This window comes from Solea solea, chromosome 5, assembly GCF_958295425.1.
Source record: "Solea solea chromosome 5, fSolSol10.1, whole genome shotgun sequence".
Lineage (NCBI taxonomy): Eukaryota > Metazoa > Chordata > Actinopteri > Pleuronectiformes > Soleidae > Solea > Solea solea.
The window spans coordinates 19,863,501-19,880,272 of NC_081138.1; the positions used below are offsets into that span (position 1 = coordinate 19,863,501).

Sequence of the window (16,772 nt, forward strand, 5' to 3'; positions counted from 1 at the left end):
CCAAGCCCATTTATAGCCAGCTCGTTCATTTTATGGCTGTTCGCTGATGGCAACACTTTGAAGTGTTTGCTGAAGGGGGGTGGAGGGCAGAGAAGGTTTAATTGGCTGCATTAGCTGGTTGGCTTCTCTTCTTTTTTCATGGTGCTCCCTCAGTCACAGTAAGTTGGATTAGGTGACCTAGATTTTTGTTCCCCCATATTGGATCTGTTCTTCTAGTCCACTTCATGTTTTGTTTTAGGTTTCTCAGACATCCTTGCACTGAGGTCCACAGTCCTCTGTGTATACGTTGAGCACCTTCATCCTCCATGACAGTGATTGACAGACCACCGTATGGGTAATGATGTGTTTTGTTTCACAATGTGTCGCCCACAGCAGTCGCCCCCGGATAACTTTTGATGTTTGTTTTGTTTAAAATGCTATTGTATCTTGTACAGCGAGCATGACAGCCAGGTGTGCTGGGCTGGATAAAACTCATGTGCGGAGCAAGACAAAAGAAGCTCAAATCAACCATTTTACTGGACTTCATTTTAGGACAGAACATGAATTAAATGACTATAGTTATAGCAATAAAAATATCTTTAATAGCAACAAAATAAAGTAAGTAGTCCAGTATATAATGTTTTTATATAGGGCAAATACATTTAGTTGTTTGCTCATAGATAAATAAAAAAAATAAAAAAAATTACATGTTCCTTTTTAATTTCATGTTTACTCAGTTTCTGTTTCATGGAAGGTGTGCTGTGAATGATATGTTGCACATTAACCCTTTATATCTTATAAGGTCCATTTTTAGCAAATGCTACTGTAAAATCTTACAATTTATGGATGAAAGATATCCATTGACCCAGTTAGAAAAAAGGGGAACCCTTAAATCATATATTATATTACATTGTTAGGTGTATACCTGCTGATAAAGTCAGGCTCATTTAACGGTTCAAATGAAGGCAAGCTAACCTTGGCTCGTTGCCCTGCATGGTTGCCCCTGTAAGCCATCAGTCTGCTGGGAATCTCACTGAAATATTAAAGGGCCTGTCTCCTTGCCTGCTGTAACACCTCACCACTTAGCAACCTAAGTATAGTATATGTCATAGCTACGGTGGATTTGTAATGGTGGGAGACCAAGGTGAAGAAAGAAGACTGGAAGACTATTTTCGATTTAATTGCCACTCATATTACCATCACTCCTTTGATTTATTTATCTATCTATCCATGCGTTCCTAACTGACCTATAGCTACATTTATTGCTGGTGTAGGACCTAACTGAAAATTGTTAAGGGTATAAATACATCCTGCGATCATGGAAGAGATGCCCTTGTAGTATTGAAAAGGCACTGCACCAAACACAGTAAAGTCATTTTCAGCTGTTGTGTTCATGCAGTTACATGTGTTCTGGTTGGGTGATAGGTGGACTATAGTATAGCAGCTGTCAAATGAACTCTATTAACTCTATTAATTCTATCATATTAACACAGGGACAGGGACACCATATCAACAATATTTCCTTCGCCATAACCACTGGATTGTAACATAAATATAACTGTGATAATCAAGGTTGTTCCCTCACCCCAAGAATCATGAGCATGTAGAGCATAGACACTGGAGATTAGGGTTCACATATCATGTCAGGGTTAGGGTAGCTAGCATTATGGAAATAGTCTCTTGACAGTGATGGAGAACAATAGAAAGATGCTTTTCATCCTTATGAAGTAATTCGTAATGCACAACCCAGGTGGGCTTACATCACTTTCAAACTAAATTCTCTATTGCTTTTTATCAGTGAGTCATATGATTCCATGCGCTTAGTTGTGATGCATTTAACTGATCACTTTTTAATTTTGTAGTGGAGGATTAATACAGTTCGGTGTGGTCCTGAACTTTCCAATAAAGGCAGGCAGTTGTGAAGGACCTGGGGCAGAAATGGAACCCCTTGGGACAGGAAACTGAGACAGGGATAGAAAGAGACAAAGAAAAGGTTGAAATAAATTATGTGAGTCTTTTAAGAACTGCTTTCAAGTTTTGATGAAACAGCAATAAAACATGCTGACACAGGATTTTAGGGTTTGATTAGTTACTGCTGTTGTTATTCAGTAGGTATTTTATTTTGGGATCACCACTATGCTTGCTTGTATTTCAACTCACGGCTTGGTGTGAAGTTGTTTGGGGAATGAAGGAGAGAAAACAAAAAGAAAGAAGAGAAAAGTGAGAGAAAAGAACATCAGCATTAAAAACTGATCATCTGAGGGAATAGGTCTTGAGTACACCAAGTGCAGAAATAGGGATTAACGATGACCTTAATGTGCGTCCTCCATTTCATTTCAAATCTAAAAAGTACAAATACTCCAAGTGCCTTTTTACCTTAACCAAATGAGAACCCTCGGAAAATTAAACAGTTTTTGCCTGACTTATTTCTAAATTTCCATTACGCCTCCACTTACAAAAGTTTAATGCTGCCACGGTTGCAAAAAAAAAACATTTAATCGACTGTTGTGAAATTGTGCAGTACATTCATGCAGAAAATAACTTATGAACTTTGAATCAAGCCTCTGTATATCTACAAAACAAGATGCTCTAAATAATTATCCATAAATTGCCCATGATAATCAATGCATGTTAAATTACTCATTAATATTTAACAGTTATTTGAAGTGTAATTACAAAACTGATAGAAATCCTTGTAGTAAAGTAGCCTTTAGTGCCTACTGCAGTATTTTCATGGCCCACTAGGGGGCTGCGGCCCACTCTTTGGAAATCACTGATTACAGTGAGTACATTCATGCACATGTACTTATGTGGGCATTTTATTAACATATTAATTCATTTAAGGCATATCTTCTCCTAGGTTTTAAAATCAAATTATCTTTTGAATAAAATTCTTAATAGACTCACAGCATACAAACAATACACTACTCAGACAATTCTGCCGTGTGCACCCTTAATTAGTGTCAGCTTTAGTTACACGCCATATTGTGCATACATATAAGCTATACATTGCATGATTCGTCTCAAATGTTCTTCTGTTTTTTTCCCCCTTTGAATGATACTTGGAACAAATAAATTGTCTTTTACATCATGTGCTACTGAAAACATACTCAAGCAATCTGGGCCGAACATTGGATTTCCATTGTAAGGCATTTTGTGAAGAAAGAGCTCAATATTCATCTGTAAACATGAGCATGTGTGTTATTGTCATGTCAGAATGCATTCAGCACAAACCCTTGTGTTTTCTCAATATGGCCTCAAAGAGATGAGCTGATAACATGACTTTAGACCCTGTAGACCTACTCAGGTACACATGTCCCTAACGTGAGTCTGTGTGCAGTGTACTGTTAATGGGCCATGTGCAGACTGTGAAAAAAACAAAAAAAACATTTCTCCAGGGGGCAAAATGGAGTAGGTTTATGTCTCGCTACACAGCCAGCTCTACATATTTATAGAGTCATTGAATCATTCAGGTTCAGGGCTGCCTTTGAACTGATTCATTTTAGTGATATGCACATTTTTTGTCAAGTAAACCTCTGTCCACAGTCCACTGTGACTAATGATTTACCTCACTGCTAACTCCAGCCACCTACACCACTTGTTGCCTTCCAGTATCATGGGACTTATTAGCATACCGAGGCTTCAGCCGCAGCACTGATTTGCACAATCATCAGGCCATTTTGTGGGCTGCAGCAGTTGAGTGTGATTCTCAGCCTCCTCTGTGATTTACATGCAAACTCTGGGGAAGCGTTTCATATTCTAATGCCATGAGAAGAAATATCGCTCAGAGTGTCCGTCGCATTTGCACCGCTTGTGCTGTTGCCTTCACTGCAACAGTTTATGATGCAAACTAGCTTCTATAACAGTGCCACCACAAGCTTTTCATCCATGGCCTTTTTCTGATTACACTGCCGTGAGAGAAGAATGAAACTCCTAACAGACTGGAGACTTGTTTGACTCTGAAAGTCCTCTCAGATTAACATGTGATTTTTTTTTCAATTTGTGTTTAGGTACATAATATGGGTCCTGGATTTGGGAAAGATCCTTACACTGTTGTAGCAATCAATCAAATAACAGACCTGGGACCAACTTGGCTGTTAACATGGATGATGTCATTTTCCGTCACTTTTCAGACTTGAGTAAAATTGCTTTGTCTGTCTTCGGGGAGCTTAAAGGGTAATATGTTGTCAAAGATATAAAAACAGATAGCGCACTGCTGGAACAGAGTCAGAATAGCAATCTCAGTGTTTTGCTTTATTATCATTCTGAGCATCAGCACCAAACATATACAGCAAACTGGAATTGGTTCAGGGCTGTGTCATTGCAGATAATGTTTGCCGTGATGTAGATGATTTATTTTAGGGGACATATGATACAATGACTGACAGGTTTAAAAATGTGTGTTCGTTTTTGTTTTGAATCCTTCCCTTTCCTTCCTTTCAGTATTCACCATTAAATACCACAATAGATAGAGCATTTATGAGCCAAGTGTAAATTGTTGATAGCCTACATTGCAGAGGATCATAAATATCAGAGGTGCTCAGTTTTTCTGCGCTCACAGTTGGTCACTGTCAGCTAAAGGAAACACAGTCCAGGGGCTTCTCTGTTGATATTGTAGCAAATGGGACGAGTGTTGGTTCGCTGCTGGCTCATGTGCCAGTCACATGTTCACTATGCTCATATATTAGTGGGAGGTTGAAAGAGCAGGTTGAGGCCATTTGCCAGACATTTACATGTCGTTTTCAGTGCAGCGACAGGAGCTGTCATTTAAGTTTTGCACACAACCTGAAGGTTTCCTCACACGACTGTGGCATTTGGCAATTAAATGACCTTTTTATAGCAGTGATGCTACACTCACTGTGCAGATTTACACACTGAACTGCTGCCTCACTCTCCCAATGATTCCCAATAGCTATTTGAGGTGATTAACTAGTTCAGCTTTAGGTTACTCTTTGGAAATATTGGATTAGTGATTCTGGAGCTAAGCCAACAAGAGGATTCAGAGTCTTCAAGATATTTAATGGTTTAAGTGTAGGAAATTACCTACTGCTCTAAACTTAAATTACCACTTTTGATAAGTCAATGAAACACATTTGTAAACATTTTGACAGTTGGTTCAGTCATGCTGTCTTTACTTCCTCACAAGCACAATGTCGAGTTCTCTGTTTTCCACCCTTGCCACGTTTGCAGGTAATTCCTCTCAAATCCATTGTTAACTCGAAGCAGAACCTTGCCTCAGTAAGTTTTCCTTCCTGTGTTCTCTTGTTCATTTTGCATGTCCTCCAGTTAATTCCAGTCCTAATTAACTACCGTCGAAAGAAACCTGTGTGATAATTACCTCAAGAAGGTGGAACGGAAGCAATCACACTTTGCACAATTTATTTTCCACCACAGGGAAAACCCTTCAGAGTCACCACCGCCTCTTTGTCCAAAGATTAACCTTCACATATCTCTGCTACTGGTCTTATATATTTACACGTATTATAAAGTAAAAAGGATAATGAGAACTGGAATAAATAAACTGTGATGTAAGGTCTCTCGCAGCAGAACCAGTTGGGTAAAACTAAAAAGTAAGTGAAACACTCATAGCATCTTCTCACTATTCAGCTTGGTGCAACCTCTGTCGACCTTCAAACGCTGGTCACTGTTAGAGTTTGACTGAATAAAATGTACAAAGTCATTTTTATAAAACTTCAAGTGTAGCTTTGTTCAGGTTGCAGTCATAGATTAGTTCATATTTAGTGCTCTGGTTTGTATTGTCTTATTTACATATATACAATAGGAAGTTTTTTTTGTCTTTTCCTTTCACATAGATATAGCAGCTTCTCTATGTGGCCTGAGAGGGGAAGCCCAGGGCAAACAAATGCACACAGGCTCTTGCCCCTCAACCCACTGCTGAATGCACAGCAATACCCGAAGGTGACTCACACAGTCATATTGACTTTTTAGGATGACACTTAGAGAGACTTAAAAATGAGGGGAGGACATGTCTCATCCATTACATGCATACATTGTTCTTATTCTGGGTATTCTTGGTTGGAGTAGAGGACGTGTGAAGATCATGAAGATATTTAGTTGTCCAATAAGAAAAGGGGGGGGAAAAAATCACGGTTATGTGTCTAATCATTTATATAGTCTTATTGAATTTCTTGTAATTGTTATTTTGCAGCTTTAGTTCTCCTCAGACCTGTGTTGTCACACTTATTTTCCTCTTGATACAACAGCAGCCATAAATACATGTCCAGATGAATTACTTGTGTCTAAAAGGCAGCTGGTTCAAAGGTCAGGGTGTTTTTTTGAAACTCACAATTGAGCTTTTGACCGGCTGATGGAGCGGCTGATGGACTGGCTGGCCCAGCACTTTAACAGTACCTTAATGAATGAATCCATTTTAAAAGTTAGGAGTGTGAGGCCGCCCTGTCACTGCTCCTGCGGAGTAAATTAGATTGACTTCTAAACTCTGGGAAACGGATGATGCGAGTGTCACACTTGATAAATTGGTTTGGCCGAATTAGCTAATGCACCGGTGGAATGCACGTTACATAAACATAAAACATTTGTGCACATTTGCTTGGACTGCAGAATGTTACCGTGTAGGAACAGCGAGCAATGCTGGCTGCAGTGACATAATCTCCTGGAGAATCACGGAAATAGTAGTTCAGACTAAAGTAGAAGCGATGCTGGTTGAAGAAACATTTTGTGTAAAGTAAAACATTGATGGATGTGAGCTATAAGATTTAACTAATGTTCAGATGACAACATGCCAAGCTGATATAAGAGTTTTCCATAATAAACCCCAACTGGTCTTTTTTGTGCTGTGCGGTGACCTTTGATGTTATCAATCATAATCTTGCCAACTTTAACACAGCTATGGCTGAGGCTGGTTCTGAGTCTATGTATCAAGTCCCATTTTTAAAATAACCGATTTAGGAATTTGGGGAAAGATATCAAGCCAACTCTTTAATATCACACCTTGAATCACTTTCATGATGATAAAACGGGGTCATTTTGACTATTTGACAGTTTATACTCAGCAGTCACTTTATTAAGTACACATGACTTCTTTTAGAGTGGCAGGAGTGGCACCTGGTGTGGTCTTCTGCTCCAAGGTTTAACATTTCGTGTGGTCAGATATAACTGTATACACGAGTTGATATTTGAGTTACACCACGTTCAAATTATGATGCTTGGTTTGAGCTTCAGCAGCTCATCTTGACGCCCACATGCCTAAATGCATTGAATGCAGTTGAACAGGTGTACCTAATAAAGGTCAGTAAGCATAATTTCAAGGTTTACATTTTGGTTTAATGCTCTTTGTTTTATTACTAAGCACAAGAAGATTAATACCTTTTTAGAAGTATAACTTTATTGTCATTATACTCAGTTGGCTGCTTATGTACTGCTGTTGCTACACAGTATATACCACACTGAACCAAGAAGACAAAAAATGTATTCCACCATCAATACTGGGATTAGCAGAGATTAGTCTCCATGATGACAGTGCAGCCTTTCTGTTTTAGTACATTTACAACCACAGCAGCAGGACCAGGAAACAACCTCCAGCTAATCTGGCCACTGTTTCTTATACCAACACTAGCCAGTTATGTAGTTTTAACCAGGTAGTCACACATTTGTTAATGGCTCAGTTCAATCTGCAGTATGTAGTTCACTCAATCAGTGACATCAACCTCAGCTAAGAGTAACCCTTAAATTAAAGCATTACAAATGTAATCGGGTTTGCACCTTCGGTTTGGTCACACTGGCTGAGACAGCCTGGAGGAGGGGCAGAAACCATAGTAACCGTTGAGTGTGACAGACAGGATAACACAAACTCAACGCTTACATGGACTGCATCAGGATGGGGTCAAGTTAGAACAAAGGGTTGAACGCTTGGGTCGAGCTGTACCTGAGATATACAGATCTGAGACTAGAGTCTAGCATCACGGGGGTTTATTTTATTGAGACAAATGGACTCAAGTCAATGTCTGGATTTATTTTCAATTCATGACTTGAGATTAAATCTACCATTTGCAAGAACAAAACAAAAAATTGTGAAATGGATGAGACATGACACGAATAGAAAATAGTGGAACGTTGGCTCATGCAGTTTTCCATTTCTGTGGAATAAATCAAAATTGGTTTAATAGAGAGGAACTTCACTCTCAGGTGGACATTTGGGGATTGTGTATACCGTGCTGTATTCCAGTCATCTCGGGTGATAAAAAAAACCTCACTAAGGCAACATAAATGCAATTTTTAGGATGTGCTCGAGTGAAAAAGTACAATTTCCCTTCACCCCCACAGAAAAACTTCATCTCCCGAGGAATCAGGTAGGAGGTTTTTGTGTAGTTTTGATCATTGTGGATTGGAGTCAGGCCAGGCTTTCCCTGAGGCCTCATACATCTGCCACTGCAAACTGATCAAACAGATTTTCATTCATGTTGAATTAAAAAGCAGAGCATACCGCGATCCTTCTGGGTCTTTTTCTTCCCATGACGCATTGTGGCATTCTACGTATGAATTTTTTTTTAGGGTATATTATGAGTGTCTGTGCAGTGCAGCGTAGTTGAGGTTCAAAGGCAGAGATTTACTTTTCTAGAGTGCCCGTTGTACCCAGGTCTGCTGTGCTCATCATGGTAAAGTGGATGCTTGGGTATAAAATTCACGCCTAATATCATTGAGAGTATTGTAAATAAATCGCTGCTCACACGTGTCACCTCGACCACACCTCTGCCCCGCCACCTCTTTTCTATGACTCGGGTCTTGATTACTGTTTACTGTGTTGTCAAGGTTTGAGAGAGACTCAACTATGTGGGTAAACAGACTCTCTGTCACCTCTCCACTGAATCATCAAATGTTGACTCTATATTCACTCGCTGCCCCCGTTTAGATTGCTGTTGTCGCAGCTCTGTGTTGTTTTTGTCACAGCAATGATGGAACAGCAAACTGAATTGCACTGACTCTGACAGTAGCTCTGAACGGTTTGAATTTCTATTAAAGACAGGGAATTATGGCTGGTGTTGTGTGCTGTACGACACTGTAAATTCATCCTGCAAATCCAGCCCTGCTGCTCCTGCGTCACCTGCAATTTGATCGTGATTTAAACATAATATTAGTATGCATCGATGTGGTGGCTGACATATTAGTTCATGCGCGGTCAATGAGTAGATGAATGGCTGTGTTTATATTCATTAGTAATACATTAAAAATGGGAAAGTGAGCATTTGACAAGCTCATTTCACTTGAAGAAAAATAAAACTTCATGTTCCTTCCTGCTTTGTGACTCTTGACACTTTTTCATTAACCAATACTGGGAATGTCATCAACCACATCCTTGTGTAACATTGCAGCCCAGCCATGAGGAATTATGGGCAAGAGGGCAACAACAATCATGATCATGTCTTGACTCAGCGTGTGCATGGAGAGGATGTGCTATTCACAGAGAGAGAGAGAGAGAGAGAGGCGGGTGGGCGAAAGGAGGAGCTGAGTGAATCGATGAAAACAAGATAAAATAAGATAACATTTGATAAACTAACATTTGAAATGGTACAAAAAAATCAATGTGTGGTGCATGGTCAATGTTGTGGTTAGCTGCCACTAATAAATTAACCTATGGGAATAACCGCACATTGTCCTTTGCTTGTCAATGCTTTTTTTTTTTTCACATTTTTTGGCCGGACATTTTGCCATTGTCCCTGCGCTTCTTACATTTTCTCGTTCTGTCTTTCCTCTGGCTTTTCTTTCTCTTCTTTGAGCCCCTGGTGAGTCTGCATTCTGTCTTAAAACAGTCAGTCTTCTCAAAATCGAAGTGTTTTTGATTGCTTGGACCATTTTCACAATAAGAGCCATTATTTTCAATATGTGTGCACAAAAGTGCAAAAATATGCACATTATAATGTTCAATGAGACATGTTGTCAAAGGTCAGAATGATGAATATGTTTTGATATGTAACAGCACCACACCATATTACAATCCATTCACATAGTCTAAACTGAATCATTTGACTGCTCTTCTTCCAGGTCCAGTTGCTGTGATAAGTGGTGAAGAAGACTCAGCGAGCCCTCTTCATCATGTCAATCATGGGATTATTACCCCTTGCACTCTGGATGCGGGTCCTGACGCTGTTGTCATAGGGATGACTCGTATTCCTGTGGTGGAGAATCCTCAATACTTCAGACATGGACACAACTGCAACAAACCAACTACCCGTATGTGTCTCTCTTTTTTTCTCCACCGCACTTTTGAGGAGATTAAAAAAAAAAAGAATCAGGTCTGTTCAAGCATGGGGTTGAGTATAATCCTGTAAGGCATGTAACAAACAATTCTCTATAGCATATACAAAAAAGTGCAACATCTGGGCAAACACCCAACTAGTGATCACCATGTTTTTTTATGTGGCTCATTCCGACCTTGTAAATTACTGTTTATCTTTACAATATGAAGTGCCGGGGGCTCTCCAGGCGATTGTGTAATCTACATTCATTGTGATCATGTGGTGTCAGCATATGGTGGCACACTTCCAGACTCTTCAAATAGGATCTGTGAAGACAAATGCAGCCCTCTGTGTACTGACGTCTGGTGTTGAAGCAGCCCACCCTCCACCTCACTTCACCTCACTCTCCCTTGGGACTTGTGTTCCAGGTTCAGGAGTGACAAAACTACTTTAAGGCCTAATTACTCACAATTATGTCAACTGCTCAAGAGAGTCAACAGACAAACAACAGTGCCAGCCACAGCCTGCTGCTTCCCTTTCCAGGCGATAATAGTCACAGCGACTAGATTTAGTCAGGGAAAGGACTCCTCTCTCTTCTGAATGGTAGCACACTAGATCTATCTGTCCTTGGTCCGGCTCAGCTTTAAATTGCATCATTTATGGGCTGGCTCACTCTCAGAATGGCCATCGGTCAGGCTAGGATGAGTTGACTTCTGACGTGGAGCCAATGAGGAGGGAGGAAATCCCATTTAGAGATGATAAATAAATGACGAGTCTGATGTATTAGGAAATTCATGAATTGTTAAGGTCCAGCAGGTGACTGATGTATAATGTTTAATGCCTTGGACGGGAGATCTGATTGTGAGCTAATGAATAAATGACACTGGGTGCAAATGAAACTTTTCCCCAATTACCGCGCACCTGCGATTGGAAGTCAGACCATGCTTGTGTGCGATGCGGGCTTTACCAAAGTTCTCCCTCTCAGCATGCAGCATCCCTTGTTCTTTTTTTAGATTTAATTTCATGTGCATGCTTGAAAAAAGAAACCGTAGGAAATGGACTCTGCATTCATCACAAGGTCATAATGGCCACAGCTTTCTGCCATCGGCTGGAAAAACAAAATCGCACTGAAGGGCCTCTGGCTTGTGCGATCGTTCACTGAATATGAATTTATTCTTTACCCCCAGGACACATGCACACAGGGAAGGGAGAAGTCTGCATGTGTCCCAGCGTAGGTATGTGTAACAGTGGCAATGGATTTATGCATTTATGTGTATTCTGTTAGTGTGGCTTGTAAGATAGAATCTATTTCCCTTGGGTGGCCTCAGGGCGCCATTGGGTCTCCATTGTCCAGCTGGCCTCGCTTAGGTCTCCAGTTTCGCATGTCAACACAGACACTGCTGCTTTATTGATTGTTTGCCACCAATCCATAATGTATCAATTCATTTACTTGAAAGCTTCCTATCCAGGAGAATAGTGCGCCTTCATGGTTTCACACACATATACATGTGTGCACTTGGTACAAACACATACAAACACACAGAAATTTCAACGCACTCATACCACCTCTTACCTTAATGGATCAGCAGATCATGTCAGTCCCACCACTAACTTTCTGGGTAATTTATTGTGTTCCTCACCGTTGGGCTGTGTGCATATTGAAAACATCTCCTGCAGTCTGTCGCTGCTGTCTGCCACGCTGGCTCCTGTTAAAACAGCTGCATGTGATAGGAAATCGCCTGCTGCACAAGTCACACTAGTGATCCCGGCATATCTTATCAGATGTATTATTCATGAGTATTTGATCTTCAAGTCAATCCTGCCAAGTATATACTATATATATATATATATATACAGTATTTTCCCATTGGTTAAATAGTTCTAGTCAGTGGCAACAGAGCGCAGAGTGACAGAAGTGATGGCGTCAGCTCCTCACTGCAGGAAATGAAATAAAAATCGTGGGGAAAAAAAAAAAAATAAAATCATCCAATTGCAGTTGTCCTCTGGCTGAACTGGGGACCTGCACACATACAGTTGTAAACAAGCTCGGGAGATTGAGGGCAATCAAACACAGAAAAAGTGTTCGTCATTCTGAGGCCAATTTAGAAACATGAAGTGAATGCAATCGGTACAGCTTTTGAATGAACCAGTGGCCTCGAATTTTTGCCGCAGTAAACAGTCGATCTGTGACTGATTAGGACATTTGTTGAGAGCAGCTTTTTTTTTTTCTCTCACTGAGCTGAAAAAGGCCAATCTTGGGGAAACATAGCCACATTAAGAAGATAAAGGCAGAGAAGGCAAAGGACAATGCTTTAGCCTAATGACAGATCCATATCTAGCACAATCCGCCCTCTCCCAGCAAGTGGCTTTGTTTTATCACTCAGCTTGCTATTTTAATTACGGATTTGTCACGTCCCACTGGCCAGAATTAGACGATAGGTTTTGATGTTGGAGTGTAGCCTTTATTTTGCGTAGAGCCTTTAATTACATCCATGTTATTAAAGATATCGCATGTGGGCACAGCTTGGACAATCCACTCTCCTCCCCCCTGCTTTTGGTGTAACAGGCATAATTATGCTGAAGGGGATATTTTTGAAGATTAAAATGTTTCCAGCAGAGAAGAGGAGTTTCTAATTTGGTAGCTTGAAAGTGTATCATGTGAAAGGAAACGCAGAGCAGCTCAACTGGAATGCAGCTATCATGTTCCAAAGCAATGATTTCATGAATTATAGTTTAAAAGAGAATAGACCCACAGGCTGCAGTCAGTCATGAATTCAAACAGCCTACTTTGGCCACTGAACATTATGAGTTTTGCTCAACACAAAAACATGGCACAACAGAAACTTGTTTCTGCAGGAAGAATAAAAAAATGCTTGCTTCTGTACACACATTTGATTTTTTGGCAAATCTTTGCAACAGGAAGCATTGGCGAGCGGGTTAAATCAGAGTGAATTCACTTACTAAACCATACATTTTTCTGTGGTTAGGATTTGTCTCTCAAGTTGCATGTGAGCACAACACATTCCTGCAAATGCTGAGTGTAACATTTACAGTGGAGAGCGAGACGTTTGCCCACAGATCCAGAATTAATTACATTGAATGGTGCCAAAGAAAACTTACATACGGACATGTTTCATACTGAATCTGTAGGGACGAACAGCTACATAACTCTCCTCTCAGATGTTCAGATCAAGTATACTATTTTGTGTAGCAGCCCAGAATTTTAAAGAGCCTCCCTGGAGCAGCAAGTGTAAAGCACTTACTGCTTAAGTGTACTTTAACTTTAATCCAGCAGTAACACCGAGGTTGTGCCCAGGGAGGAGCTATTGTCAAAAGGAAGTCAATCACGTTGTTACCTCTATTGCATGCACAGTGTTTCGTGAACACTGTATTGGAGACACACTTTAGGGCAGGGGTTCTGGGGACAGGGGAAAGTGGAGAACTCTCATGCTGTAATAATTATGTGTATTCTCGAAATGTATTTGCATCAGCATCAATCTCCCTGCAAAGCTGGTTGGTGTCGTGGTGGTGTTTTACAGCATATTGATGAGTGTAATATTGCATTACTGCTGATTGAGTCATCCGTTACTGCTTCACTTACTTTACCCTATCCTTCCGTGCAAAGTTTTCTTAGCATACGTGATTGCAGTGACCCTGATTTCACAAAAGGATCTGCAGTCGCAGCCAATTTCCATCCATGCCTTTGGATACAAGTGCCTAACAATGCAAACATTAAGTCAGCGTTTAGGAATAAACGCTCAGGTTGACAGACTTTATCATTCACCAACTTCACTCTTTGAACTCATCATCCAAGCCTGATTTTAAATGGTCTAACATGTTAAAATAATTTTTCTGATATGTGCAAATAAATTGCACAAAAAATTTTTTGAAAATGAGAATAATGCAATAACATTAGATGAGACACTGATTTCACGTTATATTGGTTTATTCTTTGTACATACATTGATGATATCTATTTTCAAATATCTTACTATTTAATATTATGATAATGAAGATTTTGGAACTCCATATTTTAACATCTGGAAATGCTACCGGAAAAAGTTGTCCTTTGTGGTCATAGCAATTAGCTTATTCCTCGTTTCCAGACATTTAACAAGAACTTAGCTCATGAAGCAGAAAGTGTCCCCGGGATGATTATTATTATTTATTTATTTTTTGCGTTTTAAACAGTATCTTAGTTTGACATTGGGGGGGTTATTCACACACTGAGGCCAGACAGCAGCAGAAACAAGCCAGCAGTCAGCCAGTCACTGCAGGTTAGAGGAGGAGGATACCCACGGTGAGTCAACAGTAAATGCTGGTATTAATGTCACAGTTGCCCACAATGCTGAATGACACGAGACCCCTGCGCTGCAGTGATTGTAATCACGGAGAGCATTTTGTATACTATTAGTTGCTGGGTGAGCTGCTCTCACCAAACCATAAATACCCAGCGGTGCTCTTTATATAGAGAGTGTACAAAGTCAACTATTTAATTTCCTTTTAAGTTATTTGTAAGTCACTGTGAAAAAAACGTGTCTCTAACAGATCTAAAAACTGCATTTGTTTAGCAAGTCTGTCAGAGACAATTCTGTGTATTTAGAAAACATGTGATTAATACATTTATCTGGTGTTTCTAGCATTATTATGGAAATGTGTGATTTATAAGAAAGACATCTCTCTCAACCAGTTCTACCCCTCAACCTTGAACCAAGTCTTTAAAGTGAATCAAAATTCATCTTCACAGTCTACTACACACACACCCTCAAAGATATACAAAAACAACCACATTCTTATGCTGAAGGAAGTTGGCATTCAGTGGTGGTGAACTGCACACACACACACACACACACACATGCACAGGTACAGAACAAAGCCCCCCAAACATCTGCGCTCTCCCAGAAGCCTGACCTGACTACCTGAGAAAATCTTGGCACAGCTTTGTCTCTCACCCTCCAGGGAGATGTTTGCTGGTGTCGAGTCCTCATGTGAGTCAGGACAAAGGGATGATGCTGTGCTGCAGAATAGAGATTTAATCTCAGGGCTTTTCAATGTGCCAATCTGGGTACAGGCTGCAGGTTGAGGCCTGGGTTTACATGCCGAATAACTGGTCCCCAACACTTTTGACAGGCATGTTCTATAACAGAGTCCTTCCTGTAAATGCAGAGAATAAAGTGGTGGATGGGTTCAAGGGAATCAGGAGAAAGTGCAAGTGGAACAAATGTAAAGGTTGAACGTGTTTTTGATGTGGTGTCTTAATGTGGAGCCATAACAGTGTTATTCTCTGAAGAGCTTGTTATGCTCCTTCATTCATTTGTTGCAGTGATACAGACAGTCATGCAATATCAGATGCATGATATTGAACTTAAATCTGTTACCCCCTCAGTTGCTATGACGACAACATACTACTTAAGATTAAGTATTTTCATTATGTCCTGTCCAAGTCAATTTGTTGACGAAGCACATTGTTGTACAGTAGTAAAATTAAATAAATAGATATGAGTAAACAAATAAATCAAAGACTAATGGCGTGTTTACACCGAGTGGAACGGTTTGGTTCATATGTTTTTTGCATTTCCAGTAGGAATAGAACCAAAATAACTGTCCCCAACCAATCCAATCTTGGTACCCTTCCCTTGGGTACCAAAAGTTCCCGTGGAGCTAGACCCACAACAGGCAGCTGATTGGGCGACAGAAAAGTGTCACTCCCTCGCGACTTGTGTTTCTTCAACACCTGCAGTCTATTCTAAGTTTAAGTTTGACGTCTTGTTGAGACGAACAGCCACAAACCGAGCAGAAGGGAAAAAAACCCAGCTGGTGGATGTCCTCCATTGTTGTCCGTTGTGTTGTTGTTCGTTGGCACAGCGCACACCCCGCCTACGGAGTAAAGGGGCGAAACGCAAGCCTGACCGAGGGCTTTACCGTTCCAAAAAACTGTACCATGATGGAAACATGGCTATAAAACACATGCTTAGACAACAACATCTCACTCACAAATAAGTCAGATAACAGGTGAGATAATACACAGACACTAAAAGGAGCCTGCCTAATGTGTAACAGCATGAAAGCCTGATCCCCTCTGAGCGTCAGCCTCATTGTCAGAGCTACTGAGAGCAGCTGATCAGCTGATGTTAGAGCCTGCAAAGGAACAAAGGGCTGCAGCAAGTCAGAGATGTTCGGAGGAGCAAGACTATTAAGACACTTGTACACAAATAAAATGGTTTTAAAATCTTTTTGTGTGGAGGGAGGCCAGAAAGGGGAAAAAGTACTGATGCCTTTGCGTCCTCGTTAAAAGCCGAGCATTCTGGACAAGCTGAAGGCAGATGAGTGAGGTCTGGTTAACGCCAACGTAAAGGGCATTACACTTGTCCAGGCGAGTTATAATGAAAGAAATAGACGTGTTTGTTGAAACATTTTTTTTTTAAATCAGCTTCTTACTTTTCATCTTACGTAAGAACTCCTTCTCGTACGTCAGCGGACTCGACAAAGTGAAAATTCCTCCACCAATAACAGTAATGCAGGTCCCTCTACAGCTGTTTTCATGCGGCCATTGTACGTAACCCTCTATTTAATGATATA

General features: G+C 40.4%; 1 protein-coding gene across 1 annotated transcript in view; it reads left to right on the plus strand.

Annotated features, from left to right (window-relative positions):
- The window catches only part of ntrk3b (neurotrophic tyrosine kinase, receptor, type 3b), a 150,822-nt gene that overhangs the window by 108,725 nt on the left and 25,325 nt on the right, over positions 1-16,772 (plus strand). Inside the window, exon 11 of the mRNA XM_058630205.1 lies at positions 10,000-10,188. Within this exon, the coding sequence (XP_058486188.1) occupies positions 10,000-10,188 (189 nt within the window). The remainder of the gene's footprint in view (positions 1-9,999; positions 10,189-16,772) is intronic.